General features: G+C 36.0%; 1 protein-coding gene across 2 annotated transcripts in view; it reads right to left on the bottom strand.

Annotated features, from left to right (window-relative positions):
- The window catches only part of DIAPH3 (diaphanous related formin 3), a 496,533-nt gene that overhangs the window by 368,617 nt on the left and 113,297 nt on the right, over positions 1–14,619 (bottom strand). For both annotated transcript variants that reach the window (XM_041731170.1, XM_041731169.1), the window contains one exon: positions 9,890–10,020. In XM_041731170.1, the coding sequence (XP_041587104.1) occupies positions 9,890–10,020 (131 nt within the window). The remainder of the gene's footprint in view (positions 1–9,889; positions 10,021–14,619) is intronic.

Below are 14,619 nucleotides of genomic sequence, written 5' to 3'. Positions count from 1 at the left end.
TTCCCCCTCTCCACCCCCCACCCCCCCATCTCTCATGAATAAATAAATTTTAAAAATCTTAAAAAAAAAGAAAAAGATCTTTGGGAGGCAAAAGTGAAATATTAAAAAAGGAATGAAGTCAACAGAGGAGCTCAGCACACGACCTTTTATTTAGGACTCAACTGACTACCTTCAAGTTGACGTAGTTTCAGGATATTCAGAGCAGGAGAGTCCTTTTTAGTTTTAGAAGGTTTATGACTGACTCAATATGACTGTAGCATATTATGAAAATACTTACTTAAAGCCCCTGGCAGTTAAGACGAAGAACCTACCTACATATCCAATGAAACTACAAGAATTTAACTTGTACTGATCTATACTGTGTCCACTCACTAACTTACAGAATCTTGACTCTTGTCCTGGTTTTCTCTTCTTCCCCTTCTGCTGCTCTGTTCTAGTTTCAAAGGGGCTGACTCTGGCAGCTTCAGCTCCCAGGGTTGGTAATCAGCTATTCCCTGCTAGGCATGACCAGTGGAAAGAAAAAAGAAACAGGGAATATAATGCTCTCTCTCTCCCTCTGCCTTGGAAGTTTCTCTGGCAACAGCTGCATCTTCCCCATGGATCCAATTTCTGCCATTCAACATCAGCCCATTAGCTTCCAGAACAGTTCTCTTTCTCTCCTTCCAGTACAGGAGGGGAGCAGCTTCCTGTTACTGCTCATCAAGTGCCTCACTGTTTCCTATTTGGTTTCTCAGTCTCTCCATGAGTTATTTAACCAATTTTTGGTATTAACTTAAAAAAAAAAAATTTACATGCGTTCTCTGGTTTCTGTCTTCCTGTTAAGATTCTGATAGCTTATACACTGCGCGCACGTGCACGCACACACACACACAATTATATATATATATAATATATATGTATATATATATTATATATATATATATACACACATAAAATCTCATTCTGGTTCCATTCCATCTCCTTCCTAGGAAAGCATCTGGTAAGACTGACAAAAGCAACAGAGACTCCTCTAGGATCATAACATGGTATAATTAAGCTTTAAGAAGAGGCCCACCTTAAAAAAAAAAAAAAAAAAAAGGGATCCCTGGGTGGCGCAGTGGTTTGGCGCTTGCCTTTGGCCCGGGGCACGATCCTGGAGACCCGGGATCGAATCCCACATCAGGCTCCCGGTGCATGGAGCCTGCTTCTCCCTCTGCCTATGTCTCTGCCTCTCTCTCTCTCTCTCTGTGACTATCATAAATAAATAAAAATTAAAAAAAAAAAAAAAAAAAAAGAAGAGGCCCACCTTCCACCAAAGATACAAATGTAGTGATCCAAAGGGGCACCTGCACCCCAATGTTCATAGCAGCAATGTCCACAACAGCCAAACTATGGAAAGAGCCAAGATACCCATCAACTGATGACCAGATAAAGAAGATGTGGTATATATATCACATTCATATATATATTTATACACACACATAAACACACACACAATGGAATACTACTCAACCATCAAAAAAATGAAATCTTGCCATTTGCAACCATGCAGATCTAGCAGGTATTATGCTAAGCAAAAGGAGTCAATCAGAGAAAGACAATTATCACATGATTTCACTCAGATGTGGAATTTAAGAAACAAAACAGAGAAGCATAGAGGAAGGGAGGGAAAAATAAGACAAAACCAAGAGATAAACTATAACAGACTCTTAACCATTGGAAACAAACTGAGGGTTGCTGGAGGGGAGGTGGGTAGGGGAATAGAGTAACGGAGTGATGGTCATTAAGGAGGGCATGTGATATAATGAGCACTGCGTATTATATACAACCGATCACTGAACTCTACCTCTGAAACTAATAATACACCATATGTTTATTAATTAAATTAAAAATAAATGAATAAATAAAAGTTTTAAAAAAAGAAGAGGTCCATTGGTAAGAGAAAGGATTGATTTGTCGATATTTCAGTTTAAAGAACCTGCAAGCCCCCATACACACATACATCTCACCCCACACAACATCATTTAGATCAACTAAGAATAGGGGCTCTGCAGGCAGGGAGGAAGGATGATGGCCTGGAGGACCGCACTGACAATTAAGGTGGGACACTAAGTCTTCTCCACTCAACAAACACCCCACCTTTAATCATATTCACTGTCCCTTCTGCCAACCCTGGGATAGGCAGAGGATGTAGAAAACTCAGATTTTCTACCCATCCACTCCCTCCATGAATTTCTAGGATAATTTTGAGGAATTCTCACATTCCACAAACCTCTAATGTCAAACCATGATTTTCAAAAAGATATGCACATCACTTCACAGAGATATAGTGAGCAGTGTCAAATATTTCTTTACCACATTAATGAGGGAACCAGCAAGATGATGATGCTGTTTCAAAAAGAACTAGAAAAATCAAAGGATTCAAGGTGATTTAAAGGATAGAATAAAGCTAATTTAAATACAAGAGAAATATTGTGCAGAGCAACCAAACTGTAGTTCCTAGGTTCATCTTTAAAAAAAAAAAAAAAAAAAAAGTATGCAACAGTAAGGTAAAGTAAAATAAGTATATAAACATACTAACATATGCACTTTAAAAATCTGGAGCAAAAGTACGCAAGAAACTATTAACAGGAGTTCACCCCTGACTAGCATGTCTGACAATCAAATGACAAAAAGGAGAAAAGCTTTTACTTTTCTGTTTATAACTTTCGAAGAAATTTAGATTTTGGGTAGAGAAATTTAATACTTTTTTTTCCTGTGTTAAACTAGAGATCTACAACCACACTACCAACCAACATCACAGAAACATGATTTTAGATTTGTATCTGAAGTGACAAAAAAGGAAAGCCTCCTTAAAAGAAAGATTTAAAGAGGTGGAGGAGGAATCAGAGAGGTAAGCCAGCCTTGAGCCCCACTTGCTCTGCTCTGTGGGACAGATGTAAAGGAAATCAGTGTTTCATTTGTGATCATCATGCAGAGTCAAAGGGACAAGAGCTAAAGTCTAGGACACACAGCAAAAATTAAGAATCTCAAAGGGTCACATCTGCAGTAAGAAAGTAAACCAGAAATAAACCAGCCCAGCTGCCCAGGAAAGGGCAAGGCAATTATGCTCTGGTAACTTCTAACTCAGGAGCCAGATACATGTAAGGTACCTGTGTGATAAAAACAAACAAAACCTCAAACCAGAAATTTTAGTTTAAGTTGGTCCTAGCTTATTAGTACCCATAAGTGCCCAGTAGTCAAAAATCATTTAGTTCATTCTAGCAAAGTTCAAAGGGACAGGAGGTCACTTAAAAATTACAGAGCACACAAAGAAATAAGATATGAATAAAGATGAAAAGAAATAACCAAACAACCAAATAATCAGGATTAGGCCTGGGAAATCTTTTACTAGAATTACCAACATAGAAAATAAGAATATTTAGTATGTTTAAAGAAATAAAACTATTAAAAATAAACAATTTTTCAATTATGAAAAAAAGACAAGAGGTTTTAAAACAGAACCAAAGAGAAATTATAGGCATGAAATTATAAAAATGGAAATTTAAAATGCAATGTATAACTCAACAGATTTAACATCAGTGAAAAAACAAATAGGAAACTGGAAAATCTTTACAAATTGCTTCCAGAAGGAGCCACGACATCAGGTGAATCCTTCATCAGGTGAATGGATAAAGAAGATGTGGTATATGTATACATTGGAATATTACTCAGTCATCAGAAAGGACAAGGACATTTGCTTCGATGTGGATGGAACTGTAGGGTATTAAATATTCCACATATAAGTGAAATAAGCCAATCAGAGAAAGACAATTATCATATGGTTTCACTCATATGTGGAATAAAGAAATAGTGAAAGGGACTATAAAGGAAGGACACTGAGGCGGGGAGGGGGAATCAGAGAGGAATCCAAACCATTAGAGACTCCTAACTCTGGGAAACAAACAGTTGCAGAAGGGGAGGTGGTGGGAAGGGGGGTAGGTGACTGGGTGACAGGCATTAAGAAGGGCACTTGATGGCATGGATAAGCACTAGGTATTACACTATATGTTCACAAACTGAATTTAAATGATTTTTTTAAATTATGGTAGAGGGAGACAAATATATGCAAACCTTAAAGATGGTAATAAGTAATGGCACATGAAGGAAGAAGGCCCACATTCTAACATAGATAAAATTAGAAAAAAAAAATTTTAAGAGATAATAGTGGAAATTTTCACAGAACTTATTAAAGACACCAACACATATTCAGGAGCCCCCACATAAAGCCCCAAGCAGGATTAATAGGAAGTATTCCAATCAGGCACTTAAAACTATAGAACACCAAAGAAAAAGCATCATAAAGCAGGATAGAAAGAAAAGGCAGATTATCTGGAAAAGACTGAAGTTTAGATCAAGAGCCATCCTCTTAAAAACAGCAATGAAAGGCAGAAGAAGAAACAGTATTTTTGATGTACTAACATATCTAAAAACTGTCTATTTCATGCTCTAGGAAAACCATCCTTCAAAAGTAGAGGCAAAAATTAAATAAAATCTTAAAAAAAAAAAAAAAGGCAGGGGGTGAAGCATGCCTGGGTGGCTCAGTCAGTTAAGCATCCACCTTGGGCTCAGGACATGATCTCCAGGTTCTGAGATTGATCCCTGTGGCAAGCTCCCTGCTCTCTCGCTCTCTCTCTCTCTCTCTCTTCCTCCCTCTGTCCCTCCCTGCTCATTCTCATTCTCTCTCTCCTTCTCTCTCTCATATAAATAAATCTCTTCCCAAAAAAAGTAGAGGCAAAGAAAGTCCTTGTCTGACAAATAAAAGTTTCACCATCAAAAGATTTACACCAAAGGACCTAATGATAACCTGAATCAAAAGTAAAATCAGAGGCAAACCAATAAGACCCAAAAAGGAATAATTATGTGTGTGTGCAAGCATATATACATATACACTCATCTGTAGCTTAAGTCAATAGTAATAGCTAATTTGTGATATTTAAAAGAAAAAAATAAAATATCACACAAGGGCAGATCAGGTGGATAAGCAGTTTAGCGCCACCTTCAGTCCAGGGTGTGATCCTGGAGTCCTTGGATCGAGTCCCACGTCAGGCTTCCTGCATGGAGCCTGCTTCTCCCTCTGCCTGTGTCTCTGCCTCTCTCTCTCTCTCTCTCATGAATAAATAAATAAAATCTTAAAAAAAAAATCACACAAAACTAGCAAGCAAATTAACTGAGGATGATTGGTGCTAAAGTATTCTCAGGTTTAAAATAAGGGATATTACTTATTTTTGTCCCTTTCATGTATATGCATATTAAATTTCCTTACTGTGTACAAGTTAACTTTCTTTCCTTAGATCAGAAAAGGAATGTCTTCCAAATCAATAAGTAAGGAAAAAAAGTGAAATGAAAGATCAAAAATCTATCCAAAAGAATTTAAGGAAGAATACAGCAAAGGAACAAAGAGCAAAAGGTGGGTGTGGAAAGGAAGATGAATGTGGTAAAGTAGCATAAATTAACTGAAAATTCATAATGAAATGTCAGATGTAGGTTCCAATACTTTTTTACAGTGCCTATGATAAAACTACCAGATGAAAACAAAGACTATCAGAATTTTTTTAAAAAGCATATTTGCATGCTACTTACAATATGCCTAAAACACAAGAAAACAATAAAGGTATGGAACAGAATGAATTCTGATGATATGTAAGTAGGTGCACACATCAACATACATAAATCTATGAAATACAACAGAGAGGAAAAAGTCCCAGAAGAATGCACGGAATATGCCACCAGTTACACAAAAAGATATAAAACCAAATAATACACCAATTAAGAAGACATATGTGGTGAAAACATAATGAAAAGAAAAAAAGATAAGCCCAAAATTCTAAACAGTGCAAACCACAGTATAGTGGAAGAAGGGGACACGGGATTTAGCAGGGGTGCATGGGAGCTTCAAAGTTATAAGCCGTATTCCTACCTTAGCATTATTAGTAGGCAAGTGGGTTCTTGTTTCATTCTGATGCAAAGCCTTTTTTATATGTTTAACATTTTATAAAAATAAGATTTTGAATTTGAATCAGTAACCTCAAATTATTGGTCTCGACTTTTTTCTACAGATCATATTGATACCAATGAGTATGTTGATCTCATTGCTTGCCAGAACCTTTTCTATTGGTCTCTTCACACAAATGGTACGTGGCACAACATACGCCAATTCTAAAATTAAGCTCATCTACCAGCTTTGTGTTTAAGCCCAGAAATGCAGAAAAACTAGATTTCAAACATGACACTGATCAAATGGAATAATGACCCTCAATGTTCACTTGCCTTGCAGTAAACGTACATTTTACTGCACATTTTTTCTAAAGTCATTTTTTTGAAGTTAGTCATCAACTTTATCAAACCTAGTTACAAAGGCACCTTAGAAATTTAACCAAAGGATGTTAGCCAGAAAACAGGTCTTGTAAACTTCAAAATGCACGTGTTAACCGTAACTTAAGGAAAAAAATGCCTAAGATCACAAAACACGGGACCTGATAGACTGGATTTTCTGAGAAAGAAATCGTGCCCTTGACAGCTGCATCAAAGTAAGAAAATGAAGATCCATTCTGTAACTAATTTGCTATACACATAGATGAATATGGACTCAAATGATTGATATCAATCATAATAATGTTAGTGTCTACTCTTTTATGTTTCCATCTCAAAGTGTTCCATAGCTCACACCTAATTGTCGCCTATGTCAAGATCCCCTAAAAGTTGTAATTGACAATTTGAAGAAGTTGGTCTTTTCTTGCGTTCCAAAAGTAAACCAACTATGTCTTTTAGCTTAAAACTGTCACCAAGAATACTGAATAATCAATAAAACTTCAAAACAGAAGAACTTTGTGATCTTCAAATCAACTCTTCATGAAAGGTAACAAACAACATGGTATTTAATGCACTAGTTTCCATATAATTCACTGTCTAGATGGTAAAAGGTTGACGTGGCCCGTAACTGGCAGGCAGTGCTCTAAAAGTATTGCATATCTGGGTGGGGGTAGGGTGGAGGGAAGTCTCCTTCTTGTTCCTTCATTTTTGAGTTAAATAAAACTCAATCCCAAACCAGCATTGGAGAATCATCATTCATTAGTTAATGCGTTTCTTTCTCAACTCTATTCACAGATGTTAAAGAATCTTAACTCTGATTTACTCAGTAATACCACAGATCTAAAAAGTTGACAAAAAGTCAAATTCTGTTTCTCTTGAAACTGAGTCACAAACTATACATTAAAAAAAAGAAGAAGAAAATATGAAAAACTGACTTTAGGATACCAGGTGGCTCAGTCGGTTAAGCATCTACCTTAGGCTCAGGCCTTGATTCCAGGGTCCTGGGATCAAGTCCCACATCGGGCTCCCTGCTCAGTGGGGAGTCTGCTTCACCCTCTCCCTCTACCCTTCCCCTCTCTCATGCTCTCTCTCTCTCTCTTTCTGAGGCACTCTCTCTCTCAAAATAAATAAATAAAATCTTAAACCACAAAAAGAAAAGAAAAACTGACTTTAACAGTAGCAGACACAAAACTAACAGCTAAGTCCTAAGATTTGAATGTAGGCATATCCAGGCAAGTCATTCCTCAAATTGTAGCAGCACACAGAGATATTCGTGGGTCTCTTCTCTATTTTCTCTCTACATCTTGCGCCACAATTTCAGAAAAGCTTTTCCAATGGTAAGATTTCCATTATTTTCAATAAAAAAGACCTTTACAGGAAACAACCACAGCTTGTGGATTCCTGATAATACATTCTAGAATCGGCCTTTCTTGGAAAAACAATTCCACAAGTTTTTTTTTTTTTTTAAATAAAGTTCAAGTTAAAAAACATAGCATTATTTTCCAGTAGTTTAAGGCAAAATCACACATAATTGTTTCCACTGGAATATACATTAATTCATATATAAAATACTTTTGTAGTTTTTCTTTTGCTACCATTTTCATCTAAGCAAATTACAAAGATAAAGGGAAGGGTCTACTTCTAATTAAATTAAAAAGCCACAAATAAATCCATTGCTCAGTGGCTGCCAGAAAAACTAAGACATGAGTGCGTCTCCCCAATCAACCCCAAAACACCCTCTTCCTGCATTTAAACTTCTTAAGAACAGCACCTGGGCCTGCTTTGCTATTGACCCAAGCCCCACATCTAAGACAATGCTTAGTAAATATCAGGTGCTCAAAAATTATTTTTAAATGAATATATTAAACAGGTACAGAGTAAACTGGAAACCAGAGCTCTTCATATATGATTATATCTGTCAAATTCCCAATTCAACTTAGTCTGTAACAATAGCCAAGGGAAAACTGAAAGAGGCTAAAATTCAACCTCATGTTTCAATCAACAGAGGTCCTCTGAGTACTTTTTATGTGCTGTGCATTGTGCCTGGTAAATAAGACATAGGAGGTCCCTGGCCTCCTACCCACCAAACTTACAGTCCAAAGAACAGACTGGAAGTAGATGGAAAAACAAAGATTAAGTTGAAGTATACCAAAATATACTTTGTTCACTCTTCATACTCCTCAGTTAAATCTCACTCACTTTCATGTCTCAGCAGGTACAGATTTTGTTTTAAATAGTTGTACCATCAAGGGTTTTTTCATACTGTCACCAAACTTCAGAAGTGTCCAGAAAAGTACTAATCAGAGAGGATATCAAAGAGATTCTATTATATATTATTAACTTCCATAGTCAGTCAGCTCTACCCCTAAGAATACACACACACCTAATACAGATATATAGTCTCATGCAAAAACAAGCATTCATTTATTATACAAAAGCAGCGAAATCTGATCTACCTTAGACCCTTGCGGCTCTGAAATCCTGATTTTATGACTGCTCAGACATTTCAAAACAACTTCTGCTTGAAGATTTTCAACAATATTTTGAGCTTAAAAGTCTAAAACCTGATTTACAGAGACACCTGTATTAGTGTTGCCAGATCCAGGACATCTAGTTAAATTTGGATTTCAGATAAACAACAAAAATTTTCAGCGTTAGTATCTCTGAAATTTAGACTTTACTCAACATCTTGTATTTTTATTTGCTAATTTTGGCAATACTAATCTATATGCTCCTAAATTATATCATTTCCAATAAAGGAAAAGTTAATTAATGGTATTTCTTTCTATGTCAAACAAAAAAACAGCAAGTATATTCACAATACCAAAATTTAGAGTGAAACTCAAAAATGTCAAATGGATTTGTGATCATGATTGTTCTCTTTTTAAAAAATAGATTTTAGGGATCCCTGGGTGGCGCAGCGGTTTGGCGCCTGCCTTTGGCCCAGGGCGCGATCCTGGAGACCCAGGATCGAATCCCACATCGGGCTCCCAGTGCATGGAGCCTGCTTCTCCCTCTGCCTGTGTCTCTGCCTCTCTCTCTCTCTCTCTGTGTGACTATCATAAATAAATAAAACTTAAAAAAATAAAAAAATAAAATAAAAAGTTACACATCCTGTTTTAAAAAAAAAATAGATTTTAGAGAAAGAACAAAGTAGGGGGAGGTAGAAGGAGAGAAAGAATCTCAAGCAGACTACTTATTAAGCATGGAGCTCAAAGTGGGGCTTGATCTCATGACCCATGAGATCTTGACCTGAACTGAAATTATAGGTCAGACACTAGGTGCCCCAGTTTTTTAAAACTATAAGAAAAAAATAATAAGTTTTTGTTTTGAAGTCCACAGGCTATGTATCACTTGGTAATAAAAACAAAAATTACTATTGACACTATATTTCATCATGCATATAAATATTACATATTCACTTTTTACCTTGAGACCTCATTGAGGTATACCACCTATTTACAGGTGCCATGAAGAAAGAATTAAATAAAAAGAACAGATTAAGGACATCTGTTTAATTTACTAATATGCCCTGATAACGTTCAGAGAGTTGAATTACCTCACAGGATTACTAGTCAAAGACACACGGAGGGACTCCAGGCATGTGACAAGTCTCTCATCTGCAGACCCCATTTTCAGTTCATGGATGAATTCCTGAGGTGAGATCTGGCGCTTACTCTTAAAACTTCCCTGTAATTAAAAATAAATAAATAAATTTATCTTCATTAAAGTAATATCAATTACATTAATCTCACTTTTTATATTAGCATGTGCACACAACTACTCTGAGTATCATTTTGAGGGAATGATTTCCTTCTGCCCACAAATACAATCATCCATGATATTCACAAAAGATAAAAACATCAAAGGTTTGCAAATTAAAATGACTTCTTTAAATCCAAAATATCACGGAGAACAATGAGGTATTCATCATAGATATATCTGAAAATATGGTAATTTTAGGCACATGCAAAATAAAAATCAAAACCCAATAGACGAACAGCCCTATTAAAGTTAATACTTCAAGCACCACAAAAAAACAACTAAGTCATTAATTGACTCAACTACCATTAAATGCTCAGTTCTAAGCGCAGTATACACAGGTATTATCAAAACCTAAGTCTACAAAGAGAAATGCAAGCCAGGAAATAATGCTTTTCAGTGAAATCTAACTCCTCTAACACAGTACCCAAGGCACTCAGAGAAGGAAGCCCTAACTTGGTGGAGAGATGAGGGAAGCTTGAGTAACAGGTAGAAGGGCAGTCAGTTAAGCAGACCAAGAATTAGGAACTCCTTTCACTAAAACATGGCACATAGGTAAAAAAAGCAAAGCAAACCGGAAGCACAACTAAAGACAGCGGCCAGAGCAAGCCTATCTAATTAGATGTTCCAGGGTGGTTTTGGAAGGACCACTCTGGCAGCAGTTTGAAATGCAGGCTGTAAGAGGTGGAGTTGGCTCATTATTCAACATTTAGTGCCTACTAAGTGCCAGACACTGTTCTAAGTGTTACAAACACAGAGAACAGTGAACAGGAGGCAGAAATCCCTAGATGCATGGAGCTGTCTTCTCCATGGAGAAGAAGAAAGCCAGGCAGACAATAAATGAAAAAAGCAGTTAAAGTGGTTGCTTTGTAGCTAGTAAAAAGTGCTACAGAAAAACATAAAAGCAGGGAAGAGGAATAAGGATGAATTTCAGATAGGGTGGTCACAGAAGAATCTGAAGGCCTCAAACTTGAGTATTAGAATAAAGATCTGAACGAGAGAAAAGTGACCATACTGATAACTGAAAAGTTATGATGGAAGGGACTGTATCCTCACAGGCCACCAAAAGAACTTTGATTTCTGCTGTCAGATTAGAAGCATCAGAAGCAGGAAACCTGTTAAGAAGACACAAAGATGGTCCAGATGGAAAACGATGAGCATGATGAACAAACAATAAAGTCCAGAACTGTATCTATTTACATTACAGACTATACAACCAAGACTATTTACATTACAGACTATACAACTGTATCTATTTACATTACAGACTATACTATGTTCAAAAGTAGGTTAGTAGGGATGGCAGGAAATCAGATGCACTTTTTTTCATTCCTTTATTATTAATTTGCCATAATATTGTTCAGGGAAACATTCTCAATAATGCAAAACAAGTTAGCACTGGAAAAACTGATGGTTTTCATCAAAAGCAAAGTGGTAATTTACTAAAAAGGGGGGGAGAAAGAAAAAAATTTACAAGCAAAATTCAGAATAAAAAAAGTAAAGTGGAAAAGGGAAATGAAGTGAAAATAAACACTATTTCTAAAAAATTCAGTGACTATGTTATGTATCTTAAAGAGAATACATTCAACTTTTACTGACATAGCATTACTTTTTTTCTGCTTTAAATTACTCTGAACTGGCTGTTCAACACAGAAAATCTGGAAAACTGAAAAGCAACCGAGGGGAAAAAAGTGCCTCAAAATGACTACTAATTTGATATTTCTCCTTGAAGTGTTTTTTTCTCATATGAGAATATGTACATTATATTCCTTATACAGTCATAAGCACATGTACTTTACTTTCAAAAATCTTTTATCATGCATATTATTTGGTAAGCTACTTTTTAGTCATGTTTCATGAACATATCCCAGTACCTTAAATGAATTTTTTTTCCTCCCTACAGACTATTAACACATCTTATTACTTACCTAATTTAGGTATCATTGGGCATGTAGGTTGCAAGTTTCCTGTGCATATCATCAGGCCAATATTTTTATCCAAATATAAAACAAAAGAAGTTAAACCAAATGTTCTTTTTGTAGTACTCTCTAGGTTTATCATTGAAATAATTATGATGAGCATTTTGGGGGGGGGGAGTGCTTAAGGGAATCAAAATAAATAGAAACTGAAAATATCAGCTGGTTCCCTTCAACAATAAATGGGTAAGCCCATATAGTCAATACTTATAAAATCTAAGAATAAAAGGCAACAAATGCATTTATATAAAAGTAAAATTTAAGAAAAGCAGTCAACTGCCCCACCACTTAACCTCTTTCAGAGGCAATCATTTTAATACCCTTAACTATTTCTTCTGATAGCTACTTAATTATATCTAAATAATGTGTTTATTCTGATCTTTTTTAACTTATAAATTTTCAATATTACCTTTGACTATTACGAAAGGTAAGGATTTAGTTATCTTAAAACACTGGAATTTGTACTCTTCCACCATCTGACTATAGTTATAGGTAAACTCAATGGAATCAAAAGATGTCAATTCCATGAAATGAAAGCTGAATCCATGCTCTAGGAGATATAGATTTTTGGATAACTGAACTTAATAATTCTTTGTTTCATGACACAAAATAGAATATCATACACCCCCATTCATAAAGTCTTCCAGCTACTCTATTCCCATGTTGGTCAAACCAACACATTGATCACCCTAAAAGTGGGAACACGGGAAGCATGTTCCCATTCCTATTCATTATTGTACTGGAGGTACTAGCTAGTGTGGTAAGGCACCAACAATAGAAATTAGAAAAGAAGGAGGAAAACTATTTGTAAATGAAATTATCTACATGAATTTAGTGAGATCATAGAATAAAAGCTCAACCTCTATAAAAATGTTTTCATTTCCAAATATTACTCACAGTCAGGAAATAAAATTTTACAATTTAACATTTTCGTAAAAAATATCAAAAGAGCCCCCACAAAGTAATTAGGAAAATGTTTAATAAAACAAGAGAAATACCTATATTATAAGGACTACAAAACATTGTGAAGAGGTATTAAAGATGGCCAAAATAAAGATGTCAGGTTCATGGGTCAGAAGACTCAATATTATGACATTGCTAAGAAATACATTTTCTGAATAATCTATATATTCCATATAATCATCATCAAAATCCTAGCAAGTTTTGCCAAGATTGAGAAGCAGTTTCTAAAATTTATGCAGAAAATAATAAAATGTATATAAAAATGCAGGAAACCTGACATAGAACAATTTAAAAGAATAAAGTTGGGGGATGTTACCTAATTTCAAGATTTACTATAAAGCTACTGTAATCAAGTTAAAATAGTATAAGCATCAATAGAAGATAGTCCAGAAATACACCTGCACATATATAGTCAATGATTTCCAACAAAAGTATTAATGTAATTCATTGGAGTAAGAACACCCTCCTCAGCAAATGGTGTTAGAACAACTGGACCTCCAAAAGAGAAAAAGTGAACCTAGACCTTATACCTAAATGTACAAGCTAAGAATTTAATATCTACAAGAAAACATAGACGAAAATCTTCTTGCTACCTTCAGGAAGGCAAAGATTTCTTAGGACAAAAGGCACTAACTAAAATTGATAAATTAGACTTCATCAAAATTTAAACCTTCCATTTTGCAAACAACTCTTAACAAAAGCTTCATTAAGACAATGTAGAGTAAGCCACGACTAGGTGAAAATGTCTGCAATACAAGCTAAGAAGTGTGCAGTCTGGTCTGAGACTTTACCCAACATAACATAACAAGCCAAGCCACATAAGCCTGTTACTGATTGGTGAGTGCTGGCAGAAAACAGAGGAGTCCTCAGTTAGAAATTATTATGCCTCTACTGGTTCCCCAACCCACCAAGTCCCACAGGGATGTCACAGGCCTCCCTGATGGATGCTTGCACATGCAGTGCATTGAATTATAGAACACTCAGCTTGGGGGACTCACCAATTTTATGCTGAATAATTGGTAACAAGTCTGCTCATTGTGTACAGGGAGACCTAATCACTTCTCAAAGCAGCTTACTGCAAGCACAACATTGAGAAATGGTTGAGTAAAGAGCGCTCAGGCCTTTGCATTCTTGGCGTATTCAGAATAAATATACATGGATATTCAAGGCCTATGGCAGACAGCCTCTCCCAACAATAAATGTATCTCAGAAAGATCTATATTAAGAACACTTAATGGGTAGCCCAGGTTGCTCAGTGGTTAGCGCCGCCTTCAGCCCAGGGCATGATCCTGAAGACCCAGGATCGAATCCCACGTCAGGCTCCCTGCATGGAGCCTGCTTCTCCCTCTGCCTCTGTCTGTGCCTCTTTCTGTGTCTCTCATGAATAAATAAATAAAAATCTTAAAAAAAAAAAAAAGAACACTTAATGAAGTCCTACAACTCAGTAGTAACAAGACAAACAGCCCAAATAAAAAATGATCAAAGGACTTAACCAAAGAAGATATATGAAAAACCAATAATCACATGATGTTCAAGATCATCTGTCACCAAGGAAATGCAGCTTAAAACCAAAACAAAACACAACCCA

Source organism: Vulpes lagopus, chromosome 16, assembly GCF_018345385.1.
Source record: "Vulpes lagopus strain Blue_001 chromosome 16, ASM1834538v1, whole genome shotgun sequence".
NCBI lineage: Eukaryota > Metazoa > Chordata > Mammalia > Carnivora > Canidae > Vulpes > Vulpes lagopus.
The sequence above is the reverse complement of the archived record's forward strand: the minus strand, read 5'-3'. Positions and strand labels throughout refer to the sequence as shown.